The following is a 17,685-nucleotide window of genomic DNA, read 5'->3' as shown; positions in this document are numbered from 1 at the left end:
TCGTGACGTCACTGCTGTCCGCGCGCGCCGATTGGTCGTGACGTCATCGCAATTCGCGCGCGCCGCGCGATGTGAGTGAGAGGGGATTTATATTCATGATGATAAATACACTATGATTGTGCTGTATATTGCTGCACTCTCGCATTTTCTGCACTCGAACTGAAACAGTTATTCGACCGGACCGATTAGATGGAAAGAAAGGGCGAATAATTTGGAAAGTGACGGAAAGTTCAGCTCGAGAAACGGAAACCACGGGACTGAATGGAGCAGCCGGTTCTATTTACCTTCCGATCGCCATGTTTACTCCAATAAAGTTCTGTGGACATTTATATCGAGGAAAACACAGATTTGTCACTTGATACGTAAAAAACGAAAGAGAAGTATCTTTTCTGCGGCATCCATGGGTGTCCGATGACGAAAAGTGATGGATTATCGCTGCGACGAGCTGATTATTCATTGTCACGCGGATGAACCGATATCGTAAGTGCGGTTAACCTCTCGAGGACGTCACGGAAAAGGGACCAAGGTAATATTCACTATTGGAAATCTGCGCGAGTCTGTTTATAAGCATAATTGAAAAAAAATAACAGACACGCGTTGCAGACGGAATGGCGCCACGCAGGGAGGCGAGACCTAACCTCAATGCTGGCAGGTCTTCGAGGAGGAGTAACAAGGGCTGGCTGGAGAATTACGTGGAATGGCGGCAACTCGTCGCTTTTCTCACCGATCCGAAAAAACTATCATTGACGGTCAAATTATTCGTCGTTCTGGAAATCGTCTTGAATGCAGTAATCATCCAGACAGTGCCATACACTGAAATCGATTGGAAGGCCTATATGCAAGAAGTTGAGGGTTTCCTGAATGGCACGTTGGACTACTCGAAACTGCGAGGTGACACTGGACCATTGGTTTACCCTGCTGGTTTTGTCTACATCTTTTCCAGCCTCTATTATATAACTTCTCATGGCACCAACGTAAAGATAGCGCAGTACGTCTTCGCGACACTGTACGTGATCACGCTGATGCTAGTCTTCCGGATTTATGCACGGACCAAGAAAGTGCCGCCTTACGTTCTCATCTTGATGTGCTGTACCTCCTACAGAATACACTCGATATTCGTTTTGAGACTCTTCAATGATCCAGTAGCGATGGTGCTGCTATATGCATCTATCAATTCATTCTTGGATAATCGCTGGTACTTGGGCAGCGTGTTATATAGTCTTGCTGTGTCCATCAAGATGAACATACTGCTGTTTGCTCCAGCGCTTCTTGTCACTTACTTATGCGCGCTAGGAATGTTCAAAACATTGATACATTTGTCTATTTGCGCTTTGATACAGCTGATTCTTGGTCTTCCATTCTTACTAGAGAATCCGATCGCTTATATAAAGGGCGCTTTCAATTTGGGTAGAGTCTTCGAGTTCAGGTGGACTGTAAATTGGAGGTTCTTACCTGAAGAGATATTTGTACATCCGTATTTGCACGTTTCTCTGTTACTTCTGCATGTGTTAACGCTGCTGTATTGTGCGCCCATTTGGATCAGTTACATGAAGTCGTATGTAAAGTTAAAACACATTGGAAAGGAATTGAAGCCTCAACTTCGTAAGAAAGAGAAGGTAGATATGTCTACTGTAAGTCAGTTATTTGTCTATCCTCTTTTTGTTGCGAATTTTATCGGCATTATGTTTAGCAGATCGTTGCATTATCAATTCTATATATGGTACTATCATACATTACCGTACATTGCGTGGTGCACCGACTATAAGACTATCTTTAAATTAACCATTTTAGGCGTGATAGAATTGTGCTGGAACACGTATCCGAGCACGGTGTTCAGCAGCGCGGCGTTGCATTTATGTCACATAATTTTGCTATATGGCATCCTAAAAAATAGATCGAATAATGCGAAAGAGAAATGAAGGCTGCACACATGTATGACGCATTTCTATCTTAATGTAAAGATGGAATCACACGGTACTTGATTCTTGAATGATAAGCATGCACGCATGCATGCACACATGCATGTTGCTACGCTTGCTTTGATGCATACAGTTTGACGTTTGACAGATAACTATGAAATTAGCAATTATTTCTTTTGATTGGTGCATGCAAGGAAATAAGCTATGAAGTAACCTATAATAACTATAAAAATTATGTATATGCAGCGTTCAACGCTTGAATGAATTCTAGCATATATCAGAACAGGCATGATATCAGAACTGCATGCTATCATTCAAGAAATCGAGCATCATGTGATTCCATCTTAATATATAAAGTTGAATACATATTCATATCATGTATTTTTCCATCCGATGTTACTTAATGTCCATCATCCGATATCTATGTATCTAATTGTCCATAATTAAATAGTTTGCATAATTTCTAGTCTGTATCTACAAACATGCGAATATGTATGTACATATACAATCACAGACTTATATAAATAGACTGACTCAATGCGATAGAAAGAGATGAATCTGATTCTGAGCTGTCCTTGTTTAGCTGTCCCATATGCGTATGTATGTATCCTGTTTGCGGAGGCGTTACAAGGTAAATCAGATACGCTCCAACGCAAAATTTGGAAGGATGCAAAATTTTAATAGGTAGTGCTACTCTTATAATTATAAAGCTCTACCTTACTATATTTTAAATGAATTAACTAAAAGTAGTTTTCTGGAAATCTTCAAATTTAGCAATAGTTTTTTAATTTAGTTACAGATCTTATTAATTGTGCCAATGTCTGTGATAACTGTAGAGGTATCTTTTTAAAAATTAAAAATAATAAAGAACTTTTTGAGAAATACAATGACGCAATCGCGGTCACGCAATAATATAGCTATAATATTAATTAAAAAAGAATTGGCGAACAGTTTTGATTACGTAATCAGTCTTGATTACATAACAACTGAAGACGTCATCAGAATTTTTCAAAAAATACTAAAGCCAGAAAATATAATAGTATGTTGCATTAAGCGTCAAATACATTATTACAAAAGAAAATATGAAATTTATTGTATTCATATTCCTATGTTATACAAAATTGGTGGAATTATTTTTTTTTAGTTGTTGGTTCGTTGTCATTGGAGATTGGTGGCGGGAGATTGGTGCTTCAAAGACCTTAGCAATCCTTGTGATGGGGTGCAAAAGCAAATTCCATTGTAGGGTGCCAAAGGCGGTCGTAACGTCTCTGCCTGTTTGTGAGTATCGTGTGAATTTATTCATGTAATTTATACATGTGCGAGTAAGAGAAATATATCGCTGCCCAGCGCTGTCTTCAAAGAGGCGCAATTAGCAGTCTACTTATAAAAGTCCGTGTGTACAATATATCTTTTGTATATTAAACGGAATAAATAATGTTAAATCCGTACATTTCTATTCATCTATTTATTTATACACTGAAAAAAAAGATTAGCTGAATATGACATAACACTTAATTAGGCTACTGCAAGTCAATTAAAAATGCTATGCTATTTTACCATTTAAATTTCCTTTCTAAGATGAGTGTGAAGATAATTTTAGCTAATTTGAAAAGACGATCATGTTTACCTAATAAATTATAGCTTGACCGAACTACAGCATATAGAAATAAATTTGTTATAGTTTTATTTCTATATTTGCAATAAAAAACTGCATACTTGTAAGGTATCTCCCTATTTATGCAAAATAATACCTAAAAATATTGCTTAATTCGCAAACATAAAATATCAGATATAAATATATCAGATATAAATATATCCGAGATAATCTTCGCAGATTAATATCAATATTCATTTGTAAAATATAAAGCATTGTAATAATTGTGTAAATGACAGTCTGAAGTTTGATAAAAAATTGTCAATAAGCGTGTTAATTAAATATTTAAATATTTCTACATCTATCTAAAATCTATGATTACATGTTGTTCAAACGCGCAAATGAAATATTGTTTTTCAAACGCGTTTATGTCTTTACGTATATTCATAATAAAAATACATTGAATATCATGTCATTTATGTTTTTTCTTATTTTATTATAGTGCTGAACGTACTAATGAATATACTTTGCAAGTAAAATTAAAAAAAAACATAATGCGAAAATTTTTTTAGTATCTTATATTACGATAAAATTTAACATTTTCATATCGTTTTAATTTATAATTACAGCGAGTATTTATTTCGTAACGAGTTTTAATGTAATGAACGATAATTGCTATGCTGTATAAGTCAATGTATATCATACAGGAAATGTAAAAAAAAAACGAAAATGGAGTGATGATCAATGGATAATATGTAATACTTACAGTGCTTACACAATTATTATCTACGAACAAGTTCTACTGATATAAATCCTTATATTATGATTGGGTTATTTGTATCCTACGCATTTCTTGTCTTTAAAATATTAGAAGCACTAAGTAATTATAAATTATAACATTTATGTACAATTTTTTTAATACGCAACCTTACATATATTTTATAAAAATGTTAAATTATATATAAAAAGTAAAAATTAATAATTTAATAATTTTGATATAGGTACTTGTAAAAACAATGAAAATTAACTCGAGACACGAACGATATATATATATATATATATATATATATATATATATATAAGTTTATTTATATAAGTTTATATATATATATATATATATATATATATATATATAAATTTGCAATATCTGTGTCCGGACAATTAGTTTCGTGATTGTACATAGCAATCAAATCATATATAATTAAAGGTATGCATCAGGAAATTAATTCTTTTTTCTTTTATTCAAAATGTGAAAATAATAGGCGAAAAGATGAACAAAAAATTCAGCTGACAAACTTAGAATTAACATTATAAATGTGCGGTAAAAGAAACTTGCAAAACATGTTCCGGAAATAACAAATTTAAATTCAAGGCAACTCATTTATTAATATTTATTAAACTCAATAGAAAATTCTGATCAATTATTTCATCAGGAACATGAGTATCGTTTTTTGATACATGTACATAAAACTATTTCATTGTACGAGAAAACGAAAATGATATTATTCAAAACAGCACGAAGTTTTTCTAAATATAACATCTATGTGTTTTTTTTTTAAAAAGGGAGTGTATCACGGCCGTCGATATATCGCATGGACGATCAAAGAAATCGTGTGAAGTTTGCAGAAGGAGGCCGCGAGTTTTGCGGCGAAGTGTGTCAAAGAGAGAATCGTCAATTCTCATCGGTCACCCCACCGCTGTTTTCGTTCAGACGGTGAACCTTTTGCTCGGCCACGTGGAGATACCGCTACCTTTCCGTCGTGGAGGCAAAACATCGAATCAGTGGGAATACTGGTCAGCTCTGCCTCGGCCCTGACATTGCATGCACAGTGCGTATCAATGTGTACGTGCGTACGCGCGCACGCGTAAGCGTCGCTGATAGCCCCCTAATTCCGACTATTCCGAGTAAAGCATTGATCGCGACCGCGCTTTCGCAAGCGGTAAGCGGAACGCAGTATAACGCCGGCAGTCATCAAGGTAGAGACTACGAGACAGGAAGCTCATCGAAGTCGTTGCCCTTCTGACTTAAATATAATCTTGGTTGATATTTTCGTCTCTAATCAATTTGATCCGCTTTCAGCATCGTGCTCACCGATTCAGTCGACCTTGTCCTTCGTTCCTTTCATTCGAGATGTTGTATGCATTTAAGACGTGATTAAATACGATCGTCGTTATCGAAGAGTCGTCGAGCGCACGTTTGTTGACATTTCCCCTGAGACGAGAATATAGCTGTCGCATCCCCGGTGAGGAACGGAGTTCGTCATTCGTCGCTGGATGATCGGGAGATCCGGAAGAAGAGTCAGTTGCTGGTAAAGGTCGAGTTCAGGTGAGAAAGTGAGAAAGTATCGTGGTATGATCGCCTCGCGCATTGAAGTATAAAACGTCGGAGAAAGCTGTATCGCGATGAAATTCTATGCAGTTTACGATCTGACGGATCTGCCCGGTCAGAATTAATTACTTTCTTTTTTTAAGTCGTGCCGGACGAAAATAAAATTAGCTATATGTAGAAATGATAAAGCAGTAATTTTAATTCATTTGAAGACTTTTGATTAATGTATTGGATTCTTTTATAGAACATTAATACTGAAAGATATTAATTAATTACTTAATAAGTACATAACACGCAACGTAACACACTATATATCTATTTTATAATTTCAATTTTCGTTCATCTGTCTGATTATCTATTTGAAAAATTTCTCGAAAATGGTTTATGCCCGTTTTTTTCAATATAGATTAAGTTTAATCTTGATTTAACTTACTTTTTATTTTTTTAATTCTAAAAATTAACAAAAAGTAAACGAAATTGAGATTGAAGTTAATCGATTAATCTTGGTTTAATTTACTCTTTATCTTTTTCTAGTTCTAAAATTAGGAAAGGATAAAGATTAATCGATGTTAAAGTTAATCTACATTGATTAATTTTGATTTAACTTATTCTTTTTTTTATTTCTAAGAATTAGAAAAGGATAAAAAGTAAATTAAACCGAGGTTAATCTATATTGAAATGGACTGTTTCCATTCTGTTTTCGGAAGTACTTAAGAATCTTATTTCCCTTGATATTGGATCATTTAAAAAGTATCCGCGGTTTTTTCATTCAAAAATTGAACAAAAAACGCGGATACTTTTTAAATGATCTAATATATGAATCAAATCAGTTGATTATAAAAGATAAAAGTCGACGAGATTTTCAGTACAGAGCAAATTAAACGACTTAACTTTTTCAAATTCTGTATTTTGCTGTATTACATTATTACATCTGTTACAATGGTTTATTTCGAATATCATTGTTTAGTACTTTTAGTACTTAAAATGAATAATTAATCATTATCTTTTAGTATTAAATTGGATAGTACTGAATTTCTATAAGATTTATGTTAAAAATATACTGATAAATTTATGTTAAAAATATACTGATACATATTTATAGTTCTCTGTCACAAACTTGAAAATATAAAGAGGCAAATTTTTTTTTCCTTAAACATACATTATCTAAAGTAACGTATTAAATATTATTACTATATACGTGATACGAAATCTACAATACGACTTATACGACAATAGGACTTTGCTCCATATGCAAAGCTTTGATTTTTTTTCTTTAACGACGATCGCAACGAATACTGATTGGATTGCCAATGATCATACGATGAATAAATATTGTATGTTAATGTTTGCATTGCGTATATGAAAACGAAATACGTTTTTACGTTTGTGCTTATCATTCTGTATTTCAAAAGCATCTGCGCGTCTCTATATAATAGGTATGTACGTGAAAGATAAGCATGCACTTAGAAAAATAAAAACGTAACAAATAAAAAAGAAGCACTAAACACTCGTTTTACATAAATGTCGATTTTTACAGATAATTAATATTTATAGGACAATTGATCACGTGATGTATTTTTTTCATAAATAAGACTTGTGAAATATATCATTTATATAAGAGCTTATCTCTCTCGCCTGACAGGAAATATATTACGTAAGATAATGAAATCTAAGCAGAAAAATATAGATAAAGATTAATATGATTTAAGATAATGTGTACATATATATATATATATATATATATATATATATATATAATACCCCTCAGCTCTTAAGATAATGTATTATATATATATATATATATATATATATGTGTGTTTTACCTTGAAAAATGTTATTTATATAATATGCACCTAATCAAATCTGAAGATTTAAATGTTAATTAGGTGCATATTATATAAATAACATTTTTCAAGATAAAACAAGATATAATTGCAAATGGCGGCGAATGAAGTTACCAATACAATGTAATGGTTGATACGGCTGATATGACACGAGGTCATGGAAGCCAAATTGATAATGACTGGCAGACTTCTTGCTATCAACAATCAATTTCTTGCTTAGAACAGGTGATAGTTAAATTCAAATTTAGCTTGATAATATAATTCAGATGTAATAATTTAAAATTCAATGATGGTTTTTTTAAATTATTTACCTTGAGAGACAAATCAGATCGTGTATTGCGTTTGATTGCTCAACTGCGATTAAATTAAGCAAATATAAGCAACTCAACAATAGATTATTCCAGCATTTTCAGGAATGTTACAGTAACGTTGCAATGTTTAAACAGTATCGCAGTAACATATATTTCAAACGTTATAGTATTATTGCTAGCTTCTGTGTTGTATAGAAAGATTGAATCATCTACATGCATACATATTGCTTACATTTTAGAATGGCGCTCTGGTGGGAGAAGATATTTCTGTTGATAATAGCACTGATCAGTTTGAGGATCCTCGTTAAAATCGGAATTTTAACGTGGAAGAAACTGATCGCCCCGACTTTCGGATTTGGAATACATTTTCGAACACAGGGGAAATGGGCGGTGGTAACTGGTGCGACAGATGGTCTTGGGAAGGCATTTGCTAAGGCACTTGCCGAAGAAGGTATGGATATCGTCTTGGTCTCACGGTCCTTGCCCAAGTTGAAGGACGTTGCTACTGAGATCGAGCAAAAATATTGCGTAGAAACTCGTATCGTGGAAGCTGATTTAACTGAAGGCCAGATAGTTTACGCGGAAATTGGCAAAGCAACGCAAGACTTGGAGGTAACAAATCTAATGTGATTTATTGTAAATCTTGAATTGATAGGAATATTTCACAGAGATGTATGAATAAAGAGATCGCTTTTCTTTAAAAAAAATATGCAAAAAACAAATTAATTTAGATTTTAATAAATAAATCAATAAATAATAATAATAAGTCTTTCAGAGCACAAATTAACGTGTATTAAAAAAATAAAAAAAATTCTTTTCCTTAAAAATTTAAAAGATTCTTTTTTTAATGAGAGAAAGAGAGAGAGAGAGAGAGAGAGAGAGAGAGAGAGAGAGAGAGAGATAAAGTGAAAATAATTAAGAGATATTTTCCAATAGGTCGGTGTTCTTGTGAACAACGCTGGCGCAAGTTACGACCATCCTGAAATGTTCACAAATGTGTCGGAGGAAGTTCTCGCGAGAATATTGCAATTGAATGTAGCCGGAGTAACCGGGGTCGCAAGAGCGATTCTGCCCGGTATGCTGGAGCGAGGGAAAGGAGTACTCATCAATGTGAGTTCGACGGCTGCGGCTATACCCAGCCCGTATCTGTCCGTTTATGCCGCCAGTAAAGCGTACATCGACAAACTCAGCGCAGATTTGGCTACGGAAGCTGCGCCGAGAGGCGTCACCGTTCAATGTGTTCTACCCGGCCCAGTCGCCACGAAGATGTCCAAGATCAAGTAAGAATCTTTTATATAATGAACTTGCGCAGTTCCGAATTCGAGAAGTTATGAAATAATTTTAATTCTATTTTATTTTTCAATAATCACAGAATTTGAAATTTTTCTGACGTCGATTGTCGTCGCTTCATATCTTTTCTTTTCCATAGGAGACCGACGTGGATGGCACCTAGCCCAGAGACGTTCGTCAAAGCGTCTCTGAGAACAGTCGGTATCGAATCACGCACGACCGGATATCCACCGCATTCGTTGATCATCGGCTTCATAAACGCGTTGCGTTACACATGCGAGACAGGCGCGGTGTGGTTGGTGGCGAAAACAATGCTTAATTTAAGGAGACGAGCCCTTTACAAGAAGACGAAACCCACAATAGTACAGGAAACCGCAGAGGAGAACACTTTCTAGTTATCTCGCGCGTTTTGTAACGTTTTCTTGTTAACGAATAGAGCACTAGTGGCATATAGAAAAACGTTGCAGTAAGCATTAAGCAACTCGGTCAATCACGATTAAGGACGTAGGACAACAATGTTTAATTGCTTACATTTTTCTATGTTCCATTTTTTTAGCGTATTCCGTCAGTCGTCCTCGAATTGCTTTTTGTTACTGCTTCGCATTAGTTAAATCTTTTGATCGCTGTTTCTTTACATCCGAATCTATAATATAAGTATCTGTTTCTCAAAGATTTCCCTCTCAAAAATAGATAGGTTTGCAGTTTTTTTCCTGTTGTCTACAACAAGGCAAATTCATAATGAAGGGAACAAGATTCATGAAAATGACTTTTTTGAATGGCATAAATCGGACAGAAAAATGCATATCTGCGCATCAAGTGCACTTAGAAAAATAATTGTTATCTCATTTTAATTGTAAAAATCTGTTCTTCTCTCTAATACATCCATTTTTTAATAATATCAATTCATTTAAATAAAATTTATTACATAAGCATCCTTTTTCCTGTATGCTGTAAGGTTTCTCTCATGACATGGTAGTATCCCTTTCTCAATATAAAAAGAGGATATTATTAACTAAACTTCAAAAATATGATGGCAAACGCTACCGCGTGTCCTGGCGATGAGAGAAAAAAAAAGTAAAAAATAGCGACCCATTGGAATATTTTTCACTGTTTTGATTGAAATATAATATAGCGCTAATTCTCTTTCAATAAGTGTTGAGTAAATCTATTAAAAGTGGAAAAAAAAGAATAACAGAGATAAAAGGGCTCGAAGGAATAACATTCAAATTTTTGGAAAAAAGGACGCTCATCTTTTATGTAAGTTTTCATTATCATTGATTAATGATAATGAAATCATTGCTTTAAACTTCTCATAGACTATACAGTCTTTGAAAAAAACATCTCAATATATTTTATATCTACATATTTTCAGTGATTGCGAATAAAATAGTTACACATAACTACGTTTTTAATTGATATTAAAATAATGCGTAAAATTTTACAGAAAGCATGATTCGAGTACACAAAATTCTTTCCATTGTTTAGCGGCAATGTTGCGCTCTTGCATGCTGCAATATTGCAAGAAACATTACAGGAGATATGGAAAGATATATACAAAAACTTTCAACAAAATTGCGGCAAAAATATGATCGAATCGTTCATTAATTATAAGTTCCGAATGCCTTTTTTAAATCTTTTCTATTACAAATTTCCCTAATTTCTTTCTTAAATTTTTCTCTAAATCTATTGTGCCAAATTTCTCCTAAATCTTACAACTTATTACAATAATAAACCGTCGACCGGCTAAGATAAGAAAATAATCGAATGTTTAAGAGTACACCTGGTATTTTTTTGGATTTGTTTCAGAAAACTCAATCATCACGTAACAAATAGCAAATAAAACGAATCGACTTCGTACTTTGCACTAGGAGCTTATATTATTCTCTTTGAAGTTTTCTCGTAATCATCACATAATTATCTATGCGTATCTAATTATTGAATACATTTACTACGGCTCCATCGCATCGCATTAATTTTTTTGTCGTACTTTGCATTCCATTTGACTAATTATTTCCTTTATTTTTTCTTTTCTCCGACTCGAAACTTACGTTGTAAGGAAAGACAACAAGCATAGAGAAACATGGGTAAGTAAAACGGATGTTTTTTGAAATTCGCCAAAAAGTAGACCGCGATGAATCGTTCTGTTTTAACGAAATTGTTTCAAGTAATACTTTTTTATCAAATAATACTTTTTTTATCGAGTCTCTCTTCGTATATTCATTTTTATCATAATGTACTTTGGTTCTAAGTTCGGTTTAACTTATCTTTCATCCTAAAAATTAGAAAAATATGAACAGTTAATTAAACTGAGATTAAAATTAAACTATATTTTAGTAGAAACAAATAACAGAAAAAGGTGAATAGGTTAAACCGAGATTAAAGTTAATCTATACTTTCAGCAAACGAGAATAAATTGAAATGGATTAAAATGGATTTTAGATTTTCAGAAATACAGATTCATGAATGTTAAAATAAATTTTTTTCAATCCTGAATACATTTTTATTCATTTATAGGAATTGCAATATAAGAATTGAAATAAATGTCTATTTCTTTTCAATCTTTAATGTATTCTTATTTATTTATAGGAATGACATGGAGTATATTTCTATGCTTTTCAATATAAAAATAATATTAGCTTTTTCTGTGCACAACATATACATTGTGAATACTATTCAATTCAAAATTTTGAATAGGAAATGCAGTTTTTCAATCCAATTGTATTCAATTGAATCTAATTGAATCCAATTGAATCCAATTAAATAAAAAAAAAAAGTATTTGCTATTTTTTTTAAATACACATTCGGATAGAAAAAAATTTCAATCCATTTTAATCCATTCTCGTTTGCTGAGAGGTTACAAATCCCTAAGGTGCGTTTTTTAATACAAATTTGAAGTAGTTAATATCAGACATAATTATTATAAATAAATGTCTTAGGAATAAAATTTGTAACCCTTAAATATAAATATTTTTTTTTTTTTTTCGAATATTAAACTAGCTCGGATCTAATCCACTTTAATCCATTTTCATGGATTTTTTTAAAGTACACATTAAAAAAATTTTAATCCATTTTAATCCATTCTCATTTACTGAACTGAAACGAACATAAATTGTGCCATTATGTTTTTCAATTTTTAAAACTAGAAGAAGATAAAAATAAATTATCGAGATTAAAACTAATCTATATTGATAGAAATAGTCATTAGAGAAAATTCAATCGAATTCCGATTAATCAGTTATTAATTCAACAGCAAAATTTCTAATTCTATAATAAACAACAAAAAAATTAATTTTATTCATTAACAATAAAATAATAAATATTAAATTTAATTTGATACATTAAACGGTTAATTACAATTAGCTCGATTAGCTCATCATCAATTGGAATTAGACTAACGAAGGTTTATTCATCCTTGATCTTATTCAAGAGAAAAGAAATTCTTTTCGCATGATTAATCCACTCTCTCTCTCTGTCTCTCTCTCTCTCTCTCTCTCTCTCTGTCTCTCTCTCTCTCTCTCTCTCTCTCTCTTTCTCTATCTATCTATCTATCCATTTTTGTCTCGCATGCGCAAATTTTTGTCTCGAATCGCACCGATCGCGCATTGCTCTCACACGCCAAAGCAATATGGCCGTTTGCACCTGCACGTTTCATGGTTAAATACTCGTGGATCTGCACGATACGAACGGAAAATCGCGTCGATCAAGGCTTCAGGTCGAATTCAACCGTACCACAAGCTGATACTTGATGAAAATACGTGATCAAGTGGGCACGAGGCGAAACGAGTGAGAAAGCGGCGCGCGTCAAGTTCACGTTTCAGCGTGCCTAACCTCTAATAGTAGGCGGCAAGTGTTAGTGTCATATCCAGCCTCGACTACCACTCCGGTTAGCGGTCGAGTGTCACACATCGACGAGGAGGAGAGATCCCATCCACGTGCCCGTCGTTCACCCGAGTTCTGCGTGTGTCTCGTTCCGTCGCGCCGATAACCGATGTCCGCTGGCATGTTCCGCACGACGACAGCGAGGCCGTTCAACCTTCGTTACATCCTCGCGTTCAACAAACCTTACGCGCTTTGTTGGAGGGAAAATAAACTGAAATAGTGTTTACCACAGCTGGACACGTGCGCGCGAATGCGAATCGGTCCGACACTAGCTTAAGTTTTGTTTTTATAAATAGAGAATAGTCTAGATCGAATTGTATGTATATATTGCTGCACGCATTGCTACGTCACTCGTTTACATTTGTTGTTGCAATTGATGAATATTGTAAACCGTAAGATACGTAAATACGATACGTAACATATATACATATATATATATATATATGTGTGTGTGTGTATATATTTGTACATACTTCGAGCTATATTTTTCATCCTTCATTGTCCTATCTGAGTAACGATGCGCTTTATCAGTGTTGAAAAGCTTAGCGAGATACAGACTGACGCCACACGTATCAGGAACATATGTATCCTGGCGCACGTGGATCATGGAAAGACCACCCTGGCGGATTCTCTCGTTGCGAGCAATGGCATTATATCCAATAAACTGGCTGGCAAACTTAGATACCTGGATAGTAGACCAGATGAACAGATACGTGGGATCACAATGAAATCTAGTTCCATAACGCTATATCATGTATACAATGAAATGGACCATGTGATAAACTTGATTGACTCTCCAGGGCATGTGGACTTCTCCTCTGAAGTTTCAACAGCAGTCAGACTGTCGGATGGAGCTATCATCCTAGTTGATGTAGTGGAAGGTGTATGTCCCCAGACACGTAGCGCTTTATCTATAGCCTATGTCGAGGGTTTGAAACCTATTTTAGTACTTAATAAAGTTGACCGATTGATCACGGAAATGAAATTGACGCCATTGGACGCTTACGTACGTTTGACACAAGTCTTGGAACAAGTAAATGCCATCATGGGAGAGTTATTTGCGAGCGACGTGATGGAACGTAAAGAACGCGAGGAGACGGTCGCATCTACGTGGGACAAGGTGAACGAAAGGGATCTGGCCGATTGGCAATCCGTATTGGAAGAGATAGATGATTCAACTTTATACTTCTCGCCGGAACAAGGAAACGTTCTTTTCACTAGTGCAATTGATGGCTGGGGATTTGGCATCAAGGAATTCGCGAAAATTTATTCGAACAAATTAGGATTTAGCGAAAAGGTTCTACGTAAAACGTTGTGGGGGGATTTTTATATAAATAACAAAACGAAGAGGATCATGAAGGGGGCTCAGGAAAAGGCTAAGAAGCCACTTTTCGTTCAATTGATTTTGGATAATATCTGGGTGTTATACGATACTATAGTGATACGGAAAGATAAAGATAAATTGCCGATTATAGCTGAAAAATTAAATATTAAATTGACAACGCGTGATTTGAGGCACACAGATTCAAAAGCACAGTTGCAAGCCGTTTGCTCACAATGGCTTCCTCTGGCGCAAAATTGTCTCGATATGGTATGCGAGAAAGTTCCAGCACCGCATAATTTAACTCACGAGAAAATCGAGCGATTGATAAGCGGAAATAACGACTTCTCTGCTTTACCTCTTGAAACTCAGCAACTGAAAAAAGCATTCTTATCGTGCAATTCATCGTTGGAAGTGCCGATTATCGTATTCGTATCGAAAATGTTTCCAGTGGAGAAGGACATGCTGCCCGAGAACAGACCGAAGTCGCTAACACCGGAAGAATTGGCACAAAGAAGAGAAATTATTCGACAGAAGCATGCAGAGCGACTGGAGCAAAAAACTTGTACTGCCATTGAAGACCACGAAGATACCAAAGAAGATATGCCCGATACGATAGTCTCTAATAACATAAACCATGAGGATGTCACCGAGGATAAATCGGACGGCGCATTAGTAGCCTTCGCCAGAGTGTATTCGGGAACTATAAAGATTGGAGATGAGGTATTCGTTTTAGGACCAAAGCATAATCCTTCTATTGCTTTGGAATGCGAGAAAGCGGGTGAGAAGGTGGATCCTTCCCACGTGCTGAAGGATCTGAAGCCCGGCAGACATATTACGAAGGTGACTGTAAATAAATTGTACATTCTTATGGGAAGAGAGCTCGAGGCCGTAAATAAGGTACCAGCGGGTAATGTTTTCGGAATTGGTAACCTAGAAGAGCACGTTTTGAAAACCGCGACTCTTTCAACGACAATTGCTTGTCCTTCGTTTACAGAATTAACTTCTCTCGCAGTTCCTATATTGAGAGTAGCCCTGGAACCGAAACATCCCAACGACTTGCCAAAGCTCATCAATGGTTTGAAACTATTGAATCAAGCGGATGCCTGCGCCATTGTTCACATACAAGAGACTGGTGAGATCGTCCTGAGCACCGCAGGTGAAGTTCATCTGGAGAGATGCCTGGAGGATCTCAAGCTGAGATATGCCAAAATCGATATTAACGTGTCTGATCCGATCGTGCCATTTCGCGAAACCGTAGTGCCACCTCCGAAACTCGACATGGTGAATGAGGCGATCGAGAAGAAGGCGGCGGAAGTCAACCTTGAAGTCTGGACGTCAAATCGGCAGTGTCGTTTTGAGATAGACACGAAACCTCTTCCGGAAAACATAACAAAATTATTAGAGAAAAATGCAAATCTGATAAAGTTGTTGGATAGTTACTGCGACAGATGCACAAAGGAGAATGGAGAGCACGAGGCTATTGCTAGCGAGAATCAACTCAACGAGAGATCCATGTCTGATAAGAAGCAGAAGGAAGCAAAAGTATTCAAGAACGAATTGGAGACAGCTTTTCTCGAAGCGGGGTGGAAGGATAATGTAATGGATAAAATATGGTCATTTGGTCCACGAAAATGCGGACCCAATATCTTACTAAACGAGACTGATTACACGCAAAAGAAATTCTGGGAGCAGCAAAACACGAATGTCGATTCCCGAGCATCGTAAGTATTTCAAAAAATGTTGATGCAAAAGCTTTTTATTGTACATATTTCGTTTGAAACCAACGTTCGAGAAACATAATTTATTAAATGTAAATTTATCGTAATGATAAATGTTATAACATATAATGCAAAAAATAAATATAAGCGAGATACATACTTTGACTACTTCCTTGAAACTTATTTCGAATAATATATATATATATATATATATATATATATATATATATATATACACAATATATATATATATATTTATTCATTATATAAATTTTTCAGATACGATAATAGTATAGTCAATGGATTCCAACTTGCTACTCTGGCTGGTCCCTTATGCGAGGAGCCTATGATGGGCGTCTGTTTCGTGTTGAAGAAGTGGGAAATTTTTGAGACTCCACAAAGGTAAATATGCATTAATAATTATAATAAATATTCGCATTATAATAATTATTACATCAAAATAAATGTCTTGAATCGACATCTGCGACCAAGAAATACTCTTACAACAAAGTAAATATGTGCATTGCAACTGCTTGCTTTCTGGAAGATAAGTATATACATATATATATATATAAATATATATGTATATATATATGTGTGTGTATGTATATATATATATATGTGTATGTATATATAGATATATGTATATGTATATATACAGAATGTCCCAAAATTTTTTACTAAACGCTCTTATGTAAACAGAGCGAACTAAATTGAGTCGAAAAGTTCTCTACTACCAATATCAATATTCAGCAATTTTTAGTAATTAATATCTTGTTAACTATTTGCAAAATGATAAAGGACTTTTCGACTTACAGTTTAGTCCGCTCTATCTACACAAGAACGCTCGACAAAATATTTCAGAACACCCTGTATATAAATATATATAAATATATAACATAGAAATCGTACTTAGCCGTGTTATTGAAGAATTTAATAGACACTAAATACACGAGTATAAAAAAAGAATGATATAAGATGTACGAAACGTTGCAGCGATTCCGGTGGCCAGAGCCAGGGACATTTGGGCGGTCAATTAATGTCAGCGTGTAAAGAAGCTTGTCGACGGATTTTCAGCCTGCGATACCCCCGACTGATGACGGCGATGTACAGCTGTAGCGTTTTAGTCAACTCTGACGTTCTCGGTGAGTAATTATTAATGTATAATGATACTGATTAGTTGTTCTCACGTATTCGTATAATCTAGAATATCTATAAATACGATCGAGCACGTACTACATCTCCGAGTTTTTGTTTAATCACGTAGTTGCAAATACGTGACTTAAAATATCTACATCGATATTTCTCATTTTTTAATCGCGTCAGATTAATATAGTCATTCTTGAAAAAAATGACCAAGTACTTTTGGAATATATAGTAATTAACATATTTTACTTCGTATTTTAATAATGAGGAAAAAAATGTAGATTTTTTTTTAAGATCTTATCTGTCGGAAATTCAGGTGCCAAATATATTC

At 34.6% G+C, this 17,685-nt stretch overlaps 3 protein-coding genes across 5 annotated transcripts in view; all 3 read left to right on the top strand.

Annotated features, from left to right (window-relative positions):
• Window positions 1-86: 86 nt before the first annotated feature.
• Window positions 87-3,367, top strand: Alg3 (Alg3, alpha-1,3- mannosyltransferase). Of its 2 annotated transcripts, XR_015546042.1 has the most exons (3): window positions 87-526; window positions 604-2,603; window positions 3,064-3,367. XR_015546042.1 is itself a non-coding variant. In XM_011066971.2 (2 exons), exon 2 carries the CDS (start codon window positions 609-611, stop codon window positions 1,917-1,919), a length of 1,311 nt encoding a protein of 436 aa, XP_011065273.1. In that variant the 5' UTR covers window positions 87-526; window positions 604-608; the 3' UTR covers window positions 1,920-3,367. The 2 variants fall into 2 exon arrangements, 1 of the variants encoding a protein (XP_011065273.1); XM_011066971.2 differs by having other exon boundaries at window positions 604-3,367.
• A 1,981-nt stretch (window positions 3,368-5,348) lies between these two features.
• LOC105152599 (hydroxysteroid 17-beta dehydrogenase 12 spidey) lies at window positions 5,349-10,687 on the top strand. Of its 2 annotated transcripts, XM_011066976.2 has the most exons (5): window positions 5,349-5,490; window positions 5,594-5,839; window positions 8,237-8,609; window positions 8,934-9,277; window positions 9,427-10,687. In XM_011066976.2, the coding sequence occupies exons 3-5, from the start codon at window positions 8,238-8,240 to the stop codon at window positions 9,680-9,682; spliced, it is 972 nt and encodes a 323-aa protein (XP_011065278.1). In that variant the 5' UTR covers window positions 5,349-5,490; window positions 5,594-5,839; window position 8,237; the 3' UTR covers window positions 9,683-10,687. The 2 variants fall into 2 exon arrangements, with proteins under 2 accessions (XP_011065278.1, XP_011065276.1); XM_011066974.2 differs by having other exon boundaries at window positions 5,390-5,839.
• A 1,643-nt stretch (window positions 10,688-12,330) lies between these two features.
• The window catches only part of LOC105152615 (elongation factor-like GTPase 1), a 42,878-nt gene continuing 37,523 nt past the window's right edge, over window positions 12,331-17,685 (top strand). Inside the window, exons 1-3 of the mRNA XM_087409105.1 lie at window positions 12,331-16,211; window positions 16,488-16,610; window positions 17,205-17,353. Coding sequence (XP_087265231.1) covers window positions 13,684-16,211; window positions 16,488-16,610; window positions 17,205-17,353 — 2,800 coding nt within the window. The 5' untranslated portion in view covers window positions 12,331-13,683. The remainder of the gene's footprint in view (window positions 16,212-16,487; window positions 16,611-17,204; window positions 17,354-17,685) is intronic.

The sequence above is a fragment of the Acromyrmex echinatior genome, chromosome 8 (genome assembly GCF_024713525.1).
Source record: "Acromyrmex echinatior isolate Ae372 chromosome 8, ASM2471352v2, whole genome shotgun sequence".
Classification (NCBI taxonomy): domain Eukaryota; kingdom Metazoa; phylum Arthropoda; class Insecta; order Hymenoptera; family Formicidae; genus Acromyrmex; species Acromyrmex echinatior.
Note: the sequence above shows the minus strand (reverse complement) of the source record. Positions and strands in the feature narration are given on the sequence as shown.